The 12,379-nt window shown below is 41.9% G+C and overlaps 1 protein-coding gene across 18 annotated transcripts in view; it reads right to left on the reverse strand.

The window, feature by feature from the left end:
* Positions 1-7,142: 7,142 nt before the first annotated feature.
* IQSEC1 (IQ motif and Sec7 domain ArfGEF 1) overlaps positions 7,143-12,379 on the reverse strand; it is a 279,361-nt gene continuing 274,124 nt past the window's right edge. For all 18 annotated transcript variants that reach the window (XM_085590826.1, XM_085590821.1, XM_085590824.1 and 15 more), the window contains one exon: positions 7,143-11,708. In XM_085590826.1, coding sequence (XP_085446952.1) covers positions 11,262-11,708 — 447 coding nt within the window. In that variant the 3' untranslated portion in view covers positions 7,143-11,261. The remainder of the gene's footprint in view (positions 11,709-12,379) is intronic.

The raw sequence follows: 12,379 nt of genomic DNA on the forward strand, positions 1-12,379 counted from the left end.
GGCAGGGGTCGCTGCGTCCCCGCCTGGAGCTGCGGGACGCGCTGAGCTGCGAACGGAGCGCTTGGACATCGCCCCAAAATCTCCTAAATCCCAGCCCAAGTCCTCCTGCTCCGTGTGTCAGGAGCTGGAGCAGGATGGTGTGGGCAGCTCCAGCCGGCCCCTGAGCGGCCCCGCATTCCTGCAGCCCTTTCCACACATTAATGTCAAAGACTTACCTGCTGCCCTGCACCGAGCATCCCCTTTCCTCCTTGCATTCCCTGCCATCCCTCTGGCAGCAGGTTTTGTCTTTTTAAAAAACCCAGGTGCCAAACCCGTGTTAAATGACTGATGCTCACTGAAATCTGGTTGAGAAGCACTCACTGCTCCCCTTCTGTTTGAGAGATCACGTTTGTCAGGTTTGTGCCACCCCACAGCTGCTGCCTCACCTGCAGGTGGCTGGGACTGCTCACCGGCACACAAGGGCTTTCTGCGTGCTAAGCTTAATTTACTCAAAGGTAGAAAATTTATTTGAACTATTTATTTCACAAGAAATAAGCCATTTAAAGGTTGCTGCTGCATTTTCATTTTAGGCATCTCCATGTCCACCTGCCTTCAGTCTGTTTTGGTCTGTGTGGAACTGCAGAATGTGACAAAATGGCATTTGCAAAAAGAACAAGTAAACACAGTGTGGTAGATAGGGACAGGCGAATGGAAGATTTCGGGATGTGACGGAAAGAGAGACCCTTCCCCCTCATCCTGTGATATGTAATCCATTACCCCCAAGACACGTAACCCCACCTAACGCAGTAGTTTTCCACTCCTTACTAATCCTAGAGACCCTACCTTCTTCCCTTGATGTAGCAAAGTCCCCCTTGACTATTTAACCTCACAGGATAAGGTAATAGCGCCATTTGACCATCCACCACGTTGGTGTCTGTGCATGTCTGTGGCCCGAGTGGCCCGGGTGAGGCCAGGCTGCCGTGCTGTCCCCTGAAACGAGGTCACCTTGCCTTTTCATCTGAAGGCAACAACACAGGCTTAATGAACTTACTTATTTTGCTTCTTTACTTATGACTCACAAAACGAAAATCGTTTAATCTTGTAACCCAAATAAATTGCGATGTTGGTTGCCTCTTGACTGTACTGCAAGTAGGGAATAAGAAGGGCTGAGAGTGAGGCATCAGGAAAAATAAGGATGTGCTCAGCTGTGGTTAAGGGACATTATCCTGCTTCTTTTCATTCTGAAGGGTGGAAAAGCAAGAGGTGATGTCTAATCCTACCAGGAAACAATGGGCGGGGAACGCTGAGCCAGGTGCAGCACTTCGCAATCTTTGGGGTGAAGGATGAGGTGCCAGTGCTTCCAGAGGGTATCCACAGGTGGTTGATGGTATGAATAGAAGGGGAAAAGCTTCAGCCTTGTGACACGTGGGGTTAATGGGGCAGAGCCACACAATGTCCCTCTGAGGGGACCTGGGTGGCACCAGTGCTACATCCCAGCTCTGGGCAGGAGAGATAAAAAATTATTTTAAAAAGAGTTTTTTTATCTTCCTGGGGGGGTCAAGAGAGGTGCAAGTCCCACAGCACCTCCCAGACAGCATCAGTGATGAAAGGGCTAAACTGAGGCCACCCTCTCCTGAGACAAGTCAGGCAAATCCTGGTGATGTAGGGGTGATGTGGTAGCTTGAAAGAAAGGATAAACAGAGCATGGTAAAAACTGCTTGAAGAAAATGATCCAAACAGTGAAAACAAGGCCGGGCAGCTGGGAAGCAGAGGGAAAAGATGCCTCATCAGGAAGCTGACAAGAACTGAGGCAGTGGCCACACCCTGTGTGTTCACTCAGCAAGCATGAGGATGGCATTGTGAGCGTATCCTAAATAAATAAACACCTGGCATTTTCCAGTCACAGGGGGTGATATCACACCCACAGCACAAAACTGCAGGTGGACCATCACTGGCACAGAGAATCCTCTGTTCCTGCGCTAGCACCAGTGGTGCCACACCACAGATTTTGTCCCTTCCAGTGCTGTGTGTAACCACAACTGAAATCACACTCCTGGCAGCTGCAGCTCTCTGCAGAACTCCCCCATCCTGACCTGATACATCTTCAAACTGCCTTGCACAGAGCGGCACCATCTACTGAAAAAGATAAAAATCAGTATTTTTGTCTTCTGCTTCAGCAATACGTCTAGCCTTTTGCTTTCCCTACTTCTATTTATGGCTCCTCTCTGCTGTCTCTGCCACTGAGATATTCATCCAGGTGTTCACATCATTTCAGATTCCCTTCCTGGGCCAGCTAATCCCTCAGCTGTTACAGCTCCTCATAACTCACATTTTGTGAACAACCACAACTCCCACAGTGATGTCCATTTCAGCCCATTTCACAAAGAAGTGGAAGAATTCCTTCCTGAGAAGGAATTAATGCAAGAGAGGTAAAGATCAGTAAATGACTACAATAAAATTACGCTTCAGTTTACCTTTTTATTCTTCCATATTTTTCCAGCAGCTGCTTAAAAAACTGTTATTCAATAATAAATTGACCTGGCAACATTTAGCTCTTTTTTTACTGAAAAAATGTCACTAAATTATTTTACAAAAACATTCACCAGGCTTTGCAGCACTTCCAGAAAAATACACAAAATTCCTCCTCTCTTTATGCAATCACTGTTTGCTCCTGTTCAACCTGACAGATGGTATGAAAGTTTTGCACTTGACACTGATAATCGTCTTTCCCACAGGCGTGTGATGATGTGCTCATTGCATCACCTCCTGACTTGGAGTACTTTTTTATAAAGCTGGTTAACAAATGAAATCCCAGGAAAGGTGAGGGCAGGAACTGGTATTTCCACTTTTGCTCCTGGTTACATGCTGTGGAAGTGATGTGATGTGTTTGAAACCCAGGTGTTAACGCAGTCGCTGCATAAATACATCAATAAATTTCTCCAGTCTGTTGTCCATCCACACTGACTGGACTGTGGCCATCTAAGAAACCACCTGAAAAATAAATATACATTCTGTTAGTGAGAGGGATTCCTCACAACGTCATGTGGCACTTACAGGGAAACTGTCCATCAGCTCTGCCATGGTAGATTAAAAGGAAGCACTAAATTGCCTCATGTTTTGAAGTATTTTACATTTTATTTCACATTATAATTTTTTTTAAAAGCCAAGAGTTAATTTTTCAAGCAAGGGAAAATGGGCCAAACCATTTATTGAAATCAAGTTTCTGGCTCAGTGAGGGGAGATAACCTGAGCTCAGTGCAGGAAAGAAGCTGTTCCTGTGGGATTGCATCCAAGGAGCTGCAGAGCAACCTGGAGAGTGCTGCCTTTGTGTCACACACAGGTGACAGCGATGAGTGAGGGGACAAGGCTGTGGCTATAAAAAGACCTTGCAGTAACTGGATAAAGCACATCTTGGCACTATTAATGAATACAGAAGGGAGATGGGTCAAGAACCTCTTTGCCAAAATAAGCTCTATCACACTGTAATGTTGGAGAGAAGGAAGGAGCTCCCATGAGCTCAAGAACATTTCATTAATAATCATGAGTACAATATTAATTAATTATATTATTTATATTATTTATAGTATTAAATACTTATATTATTAATTTAAATAATTATTTAATTATTAGATCTGGGAAGAGAAACAGATGACCCAAAACACCAGTGCTTTTTCATCAGCTTTTTTCCAAAGTGATTTCAAATTCCTGCAGTCAGAGGAATTGCTCAGGACATGTCCCCTGTGGTTCACTACTAATATATAGAGAGGTTTTTTTGGTTTTGTTTTTTTTTTTTTTTCATGAAGCTATGCTGGCAGTCTGCAAATTTGTGAGTAGTCATGTAATATTGCAACAGCACAGAAAGAAGAAGAGTAGAAACAAAGATCCTCCCCCTTTAGGCACAAAATACACGAACAAATGGTTTTGAAAATTTACAAGACTGGCATAGCAGAGGAGTTAGCACATAATCAAGGACATTTGTAAAATCTGCTGAAATGCCATGAAAACTCAGAGCTATAAACATTTGGGATGCTTAAAGTCCGAATTGGAATATTCATCACATTTGTCACTGGGCTGGAAAATGTTGCTGCTCTTCCAAACTCAGGGGCTGAAGGACAACAGAAGTATCTCAAACTCTGGTGATTGCAGGGGTGTGTTTCGTTGGTTGGCTTTTTTTGGTGAGTTCGGTTGTGGCTTTTTTGGATGTTCTTTTTAATTACAGTTGAGTCATTTTTTGGAGCCTGGTGTAAGGGCTGAGGCAGAAGCAGATAAATGAGGCTACCAGAAAGATGGCAAGGACAATATACAGGATTAATCATTAAATAAAAATGTTCTTTCTTGTTGGAGATGGACGTAAAGAAATATTAGCCAGCAAAGTGAAGGAATAATCAGCCAAGAGCACACGGGGAGCTAGTGGAAGGGGAAGATGCTAACAGGGGTGGGCACCTCCCTGCAGTGTCCCCCACACAGCTGAGCTCTGCTCCTATAAAAAAACACTACAAAACCAGACTGGCAATGGTTAAATGAATTAATTTCCAGCCCTGGTTCACTCTGATCCCACTGCTGAGTCACAGAACTCCTGCACAGTCCCTGCTTTTCTCACTTCCCTGTACACACACCCAGGGCCCATTTCCTCATCAGAAACCAGGCATTATGTTGTGGCAGAACTGAGAAACTGCAGAGAAAAGACATTTCCACCATGCACTCCTAATATTTCATTTGCCTTGGAATGAATTCCCCCTGCTCATCTTGTTAAAGACAGATCATTTTTGCTTTGCTCACTACACAGACCTGTCTAAAGCACTGTGTCCAAGTATGAAAAAGAAATGAAAGCTGCAGTAGTGTAATTTCCCAGCAGAGCTAATGGATTGCCCACTCCTGTGGCTGCTTTCAGCTGCTGCATCTCATGAACCATGCTGCTATTTCACATCTCAGTTATTGCAAAAATTCTAAATAAAGGCTTTTTTTTTTTTCATTTTATCCCTAAAAATGTGCATTTATTCATGTGGCAAAAATGATAAATTTAAAGATTTGAAAAAAGTGATGGCTTCAAGTTAGCATCACCCACACAACTTTCATTCAAGTCTTGCTTAGCTGAGGAAGTACTTCCAGCAGAAATATTAATTTAAGATTTTCCTAACTTTCATGACCAGCCTCATCCTGCAGTTGATTTAGTTTTGCTGAATTAATACAGGAATGGCTTTAATTCTTGAAATAATAGGAAACAGAAAGAAGGCCTATTTAAAAAGTGCACCTAAAATTAAATATTTGTATGGTTTAGATATTTCTATTAGATTGGTTAGGCTATGTTCCCTTCCAGGAATTTTATGTCAACAAAATACAGCAGCAAAAATCACCAAGTAGGGTAAAAATCCAGAAATATTCCTTTGGAAAAGATATATTTAATGTAACTGTAACACAGAGTGGAGATGAATAAAACACTTCACAACTATTAAAATAAAATAAACATATGCTAAAATGCCATACCTTTTTTATGAAACTCTGAATGAAAATCAACCAACTGGAAAAGAACAAAGGCCAACTGGAAAGAACAAAGTTAAATAGAATTCATTGATTGCCAAGTCAACAAAAATCTGAAGAAAGATACAAATAAAACATCTGAAGTTCTTGATCTTGTTCTTCTGTCCTTTTAATCTTGCATTTCTTTATTTCAACCCAAAAAAATGAAAAAAAATACTTGGAAAAGAACCTGTTGTTAAAAAGTTCCTATCTAGAGAAGCTTGAGAAGTTGTTTATTTCATGATAACTCATTCCTGAAATCTGTGTGTACTGCCACGTGCAGACCTCTTGTCTTCTCAAAATGTACTAAAATTCTACAAATCCTAATTTCTAAACCAGAAATAGAAGTATCAGTGAAGAACAGCTCTGCAAATTCTTCTATTTCCACTAGAGGATGTTTCTATGGCACAGAGGCACTGGTCACCTTCAAAGGGGTCCCACAGGTCAGAAGGTGGCACAGAGGATGATGCTAAGTGTGTACTTACCTATCAAAAAAAAAAAAATTGTTGAATATGCACATCCTGAAATTACAGCCCTGCAGCAAGACGTCACAGTTGACTATTCCCACAAAATAATTCAAGAATCTCCTAGAATTAATACAAAACAGAAGCAAACACAGTATTTAGTTTAATTGACAGCTGAACATTAGCTTGGCCAGGCTTTACACAATACACTACAATCCCCTGATCCGCTGGAAAGGCTGGAAATGCACCAAGGTCAAGGCACAATGGAATATCCCACAAGTGGTTGTCAAACTGTAACTGCAGGATGTAATTCAAACACTGGGAAGGCCACATATGGCCAAGGATCCTTCAGGGCTGGAAACTGAGACACACAACAAACAGGACAAGGAGTAACTGGGCAGTACTTACTCTGTGCCGGGCCAAGGGCTCCGCAGGTCCCTGCCCATGGCCATGAGGCGCTGCCCACTCCTCATGAGCAGCCCAGGACTTGGCCCTGGCAAGGACAAACGGGGCCCTCCCCAGGCAGGCCACAAGTGCTGGACAGGAGCTCCTGAGGCCACCTGGGGTCAGCTGGACACACAGCCCCATGGCCAGAAGGTCTCAAAGCTGTCAGCAACGTCCAGGGCTCCATGGGTTTGGGCATTGCCCACCAGGGCCTCTGCAGTGCCTCCCTGTCTGCACATCTGGCTGTTGGAGTCACTGTCTCCTATCTGCACATCTGGCTGCTGGAGTCACTGTCTCCCTGTCTGCACACCTGGCTGCTGGAGTCGCTGTCTGCCTGTCTGCACATCTGGCTGCTGGAGTCACTGTCTATCTACACACCTGGCTGCTGGAGTCACTGTCTGTCTGTACACCTGGCTGCTGGAGTCACTGTCTCCTGTCTGCACATCTGGCTGCTGGAGTCACTGTCTCCCGTCTGCACATCTGGCTGTTGGATTCATTGCTCTTTAGTGACTCTAGAACTCAATTTACTGCAGCAGCACACACCCATCCCAGTGAGAAGGGGTCACAGACTCCACTCACCACCTCCTCCATCTGATCTTCAGTTCCAGGCCCCTCTGAAGGCAGAAATCCCACTGCCTCAGAGAGGTCAGGATATCACTGGAAGGAATTAATTTCATTTTGCCTTCATTTCAAATATGAAGAGTTAAAGCTCTTGGATTGCATGAAATGAGAAAGAAAGAGTTTTAAATGATTTATTTGATTTCTTCACATGATCACAGTTATAGTTTTACATCAATAGGGTCTGTTACTACTTACAAACAGAATGCATATTAAAATGAAAGCACTCCTTTCTTCCCCAGAGTTACAAAAGGGGTCTTGAGCCTCCCCAGAACAGAAGCTTCTTGTAAGCATGTTGATTTTTGAAGTCTTTAACAGTCTGCATTCAAGATCTAATTCTAACAGTTTAATACAACTCAAAGCTGATTTAAGTTTCTAGCAGGAGAAGGCAACCTCAAAGTGACTGCAGACTTATAGTAATGCTAATTTACACACTATGTACAATTTAGAGAATTCTCTATTCCCCCTACTGGTCCCATTTTCATCACCCGCTTTTCTCTTTTCCAAATTTAATCTTGTTATTGGTTCCACTTTTCTTTGAAATATATACACGAGAATCCATTTTGCAGGCAAGAAGTGCGATGGTATTTTACAAGGGAACAGCAAAATGCATGCTTAACTGCAGAAAACACACAGCTTCATATGGAACAGCAAGTCAACATCTAGAGATTCAGTGTTTAAATATCTGCTGACTGTCTTTCAGCTCATTTTATCAAGAAACAAGAGGCTTCTGCTGCATGCAGTACATGATGGGAAAATCATTCTACACTTTATGTTAGACTTTTTTTTAGCAATACAAGACGCACATTATATTAGGATGAACTTTGATTTTTTGTTTTTTACATTGTTTTACATTTCATTCTTAACTTAAAAAAATAAAACCCCCAAATATATACTTGATTGTTGTCCCAGAAAAGATTTTTGTTGTTGTTGCCACATCTTCATTGTTTACATTTCCATTTGTTCAAATCAGCATTACTGCTTTGCCACATTGTTTAGAGGAAGAGAGAACCATGGCCACTCTATGCAGTTTTGTACCAGTTAGTAATTAGCAATGGCATCTGAGAAAAAACCCTCTCCATACTACTCCTGTCTGCAGGCTGAAGTATTAATTTTAGTTCATTTTCTTAACCCCACACAATGTTAAGTGCTGGAATTCTCCTATTCTAGGCATGACACACACTGCTCTAAGGATGTAGTCAGAGAGGTTTTACTACAACCTTAAACAAGCAGCAAAGGTCTGGAGACTTGTGCTGACACATTTGGTTGGTTGGAGTACACAGAAACACACAGTCTAAGAAACAAAAGAGAACAAAACTAGGAAACAAAAGAGTCAAGTCCACTGTTTCTCCTCCTTGGCTTGAAAGAACAGCGTCCAAATCCTGTGCTCTCATGTGACCAGTTTTGGTTTCTAACCAGCCTCCAAATCTGTGATTTCACACTCCCTGCACGCCCAGGGCAGGCACAGCCTCCTCCCCAGTGTCCATGGAACCATGTGGAAATGTTTCTGTGCATGCACGTTTGTGACATCTCCTCAACACTTTGGTTCACAAGTACATTGATTGCACATGGAAAATCAGTGGGCAGGCATTAAACTGTAGCTCACTGTTTAAGCACAGAATATTTATATGTAACTATAATTTAAATGAACGAAAGAGATTTTTAAACATAAAGCGAATGTGGATCTGGGAGATTTGACATCTTGAGTGTTAATCAACACAGCGAGTCAGATTTTCCTCTCCACTGCTACTGCATATTTTGCCTTTATTCCATATACTGAATTTTACTTCCATTATGCCTCTGCATCTGAAACAAACACAGACTCCGACACCCAGTGAAGAGGAGCTTTCTTACCTCTGTTTTAGTTAAAAAATACTGTTTTTCAGAGATGTTTGCACCTAAATGGTTTTTTATCTTTTCTGGAACAACTTATAAATTACAGTTAGACTCTACTATTGGTACAGATGTATGAAGAAAAGTCTACATATTGAAATATGTTATCACTTTACTTCAACTAATATCAACAGTAACACTGATATATTTTGCAATTATACAATATGTAGAGTGTAGCCTCACACTAATAACATTAGATGACATGCAGACAGTTCTACTTTCCCTTATAAGAACAGTATACATTTGTTAAACTGCAAGGAACAGAGCCTCAGGGGACCCCGGTGAGCCCTCTTAAGGTAAGCCGCAGAATTTAGAATAGAATGAGTGATACAGAAAAATAATAATCACTTGTTTTCTTTTCATGGAGATCATTCTGAGGAGAAGGAGCGGAAGGGGAAAACATATTGCACATGTGTGAAACAAACGTGGACTGCTGGAAACAAAAGGCTAAACTCTAGATTGCTGTATTTGCTCTCTGTGGAGGTGAACAAAGTGCTCAGTTTGCAGTTTTGCTGGTATTTTGGTATCCATGGTGTGAAAGGGAAAAAATGACTGAACCTCTCCCATCCTCCCCACACTAGAGATGCCATGAACAAGCCAACAGGACAAGTCACTCTGTTGCTCCCATGTCCTCCTGATTTGGGACACTTTTTATTAGTTTGTTTTCTGTTACACAGAAACCCGACTGGCTGGAGCTGTGATTACTTTTACCCATCTCTCACTGGAACATTTTGCTCATCTTCTTCAAGGTTTGCTTTTAGGCTGGTACAGTTTTGCAGTTGTGATTCCTCTGTCTCTATTGTTTAGGTGTTAAGTCCTTGCAGTGGCTCAAAGTGCTGAAACTACAAAGTAGGCGCCATGGATAACTTTGTACAGGATTTTAGGATACAAATTGTAGAGAAATTTGCAAATTGTTTGGTTACAACACATAAGCAACAACAGCACAGCCTATTTTTATGTGATGTCTTGCAACTAACTGGACTATGGAAGTGAGGGTTTGAGCATAAACTCAGCCTGCTGAGTGCTGGGTGCTTCAAACTAACAAATGTGATGAGTAAAAATGGTAAAGCCACTTTGTTGCTAGCACATGGCTACATGGAATTACAGATTTTAATTTTTTTAAAATATATATATATAAAAACCCTATACTAGATTCTAAAACAAACCTTCAAGTTTTAGAGCACTTCCACTGGAAACACTCTGGACTAGAATTCAGCTTCGCTGGGGGTAAAAATGAGCAATTATGGTAAACAGGAAGCAAAGTAGCTGAGAGGATGGAGGTTTGCCATTTTCATGTTTGAGATGAATGTTTTTGCAGTGTTTACATGCACCTGGCAGAACTTTTCCCGTGTGCTCGTTCAATCCATATGCTTACAAAAGAAATGTGGATCATGTAAATTCACAGTTATCACAGCCTTTAAAGTGTCTAAGAACTTGTGTGACCAATGCTTGGAGGTGCCCCAGTATGTGGGCACCCTCCATTGCTACGGAATAATTACTGCATCTTAACGAGTTTGCTTACCTGAAATAGCAGAGCAGCTCTAATACTGATTACGTATGATATCATCATGTTAATAAAATAAGGATTTATACAAAGCAGTATTGGATTACAACATTTAAATGCTATGTTACTTGGCACATTTAGTAATGATTGCTTAGAAATCTTAACAAGTCCAGAGGACTTGTGGTGAAAATATTGAAATGTTTGAAGTTGGTTTCTAATGTTTAATGTTTTTGGTCTACTCTTTCATATGCTATTCTTCTATTATACTGTCCTATCAAGTAAGTGGAATTCCTTGTAAAGTCTATATTGCTAGTTTTGTGGACTGAAAAAAATTCTTTCCAAGCACAAATGTTAACTATACAGTATATATATATATATATTTATATGTATATATTTATATTATATAAAGTTTACTTACGTACTTTCATCAACCATATCAGGTCTACTTATTTTTTTTGCCCATTGAGAATAAAAGAGCAAGAATGCAACACTTGGTTCTGTCTCACTTTTTTCCCTGTTTTTTTTCCATAGGCTAGCTTTTCATGATGCGTGTAAAATTGTCCAGGGGTTTGGTGTAAAAGGTAGCTTTCCTCAGATTCAGCAAGCAGCACGTTTTCAAGGCAAGGCTGGAAATAAGAACTAAGTAGATGGTGGTGAACATCTATCCAGTAGATAAGTAAAACCAGTATGGCCTGGGCTAACTGGAATTATTTTATTTAGTAACAGCAAGCCTTCAAGCTCATTAAACGGCCTAGGTAAAAACTGACGGTGTGATTTTGTTGCTTCCTGTAAGTGCCTTTGCAGCTGGGTTTAGAACTAGAGTCACGAGGAGGCCTTTGGGCCTAGACTATGGTGCTGATGCCACTGTGTTTGGGCTTGGTGCTGGAGGCGGCGGGCGGCGGGGGCGGCCCGTGGTGGTGGGGGCCGTGGTGCGGGGCGTGGTGCGGGGCGTGCGGCAGGTACGGGGCGTGCCCGTGCCCGTGCTGGTGGTACTGGTGCGGGTGCGGGTGCGGGTGCGGGGGCGGGTGGTAGTGGTGGTGGTGGTGGTAGGGCGGCGGGTTCTGGTGGCAGAACTGCGCGTGGTGCGGGTGCGGCGCCGCCGCCGCGCCCTCCGCGTGGTGCGGGGGCTGCGCGGCCGCGAGGCTCTGCGAGGGGGGCTTGCCCCTCTTGCTACCGAACAGGGACCCTAGGAGTGAGGAGGAGTTGGGCATAGTCTGGTGAGGGCGAGATGGACACTCTCGGGTTGATGTAGCTCTTCGGCGCATGTGAGGACTGCTAATGATGGACCCCTAAAAAGAAATTAATAGAAAATAAAAATTAAAAAAAAAAAAAATCTTGAAATGTTCAAAAAGGAAAAATAAAAAAAATTAAAAGAAAAAGTTCACACTGACCCACAAACTCCTCCTTTAGGTTTCCCATGAGTGGATTATGTTAGAGAGTTCTAGGGAAAATTCTATCTCCACCTTCCCTAAGTGGCCAATGGGGCACTTGTGCCCTTCGTAGGGGATGTTAAGAGTGATTTTCTCTTGGTACTTTGACATCAAGAGATATGACTTCAAATTAAAAAAAATGTCATGGAAGAGTAACATGATACAAGACCTACGAGTGTGTTTTTAAAGGAAAAGTACATTTTTAAATACTGCAAAAAATACCATACTTGCTTTTTTACCACAAAAAAAAAAAAAGTGCTACATTAAATGCAACCTAAATAATTAAACATACTGCAGCAAATATTACAGTTACAGCTCAGATTTTAAAATGGTATTTAAATCTTTATTTATAGCAGTTTTCCACTACCATACAGGACAGTGCTGCTTCTCAGGCCTATCTCTGCATTTCATGTTAAAAAGAACCATACCATTTTTGTCACTAAGTTTTCTATGTGCTTGTATAATTCTGACCTATGGTCTCTATTATTTAGCCTGGAATTTAGTTGCTGAAGTTTGGGGGTTGTATTTTT

This window comes from Lonchura striata, chromosome 12 (genome assembly GCF_050655825.1).
Source record: "Lonchura striata isolate lonStrDom1 chromosome 12, ASM5065582v1, whole genome shotgun sequence".
Lineage (NCBI taxonomy): Eukaryota > Metazoa > Chordata > Aves > Passeriformes > Estrildidae > Lonchura > Lonchura striata.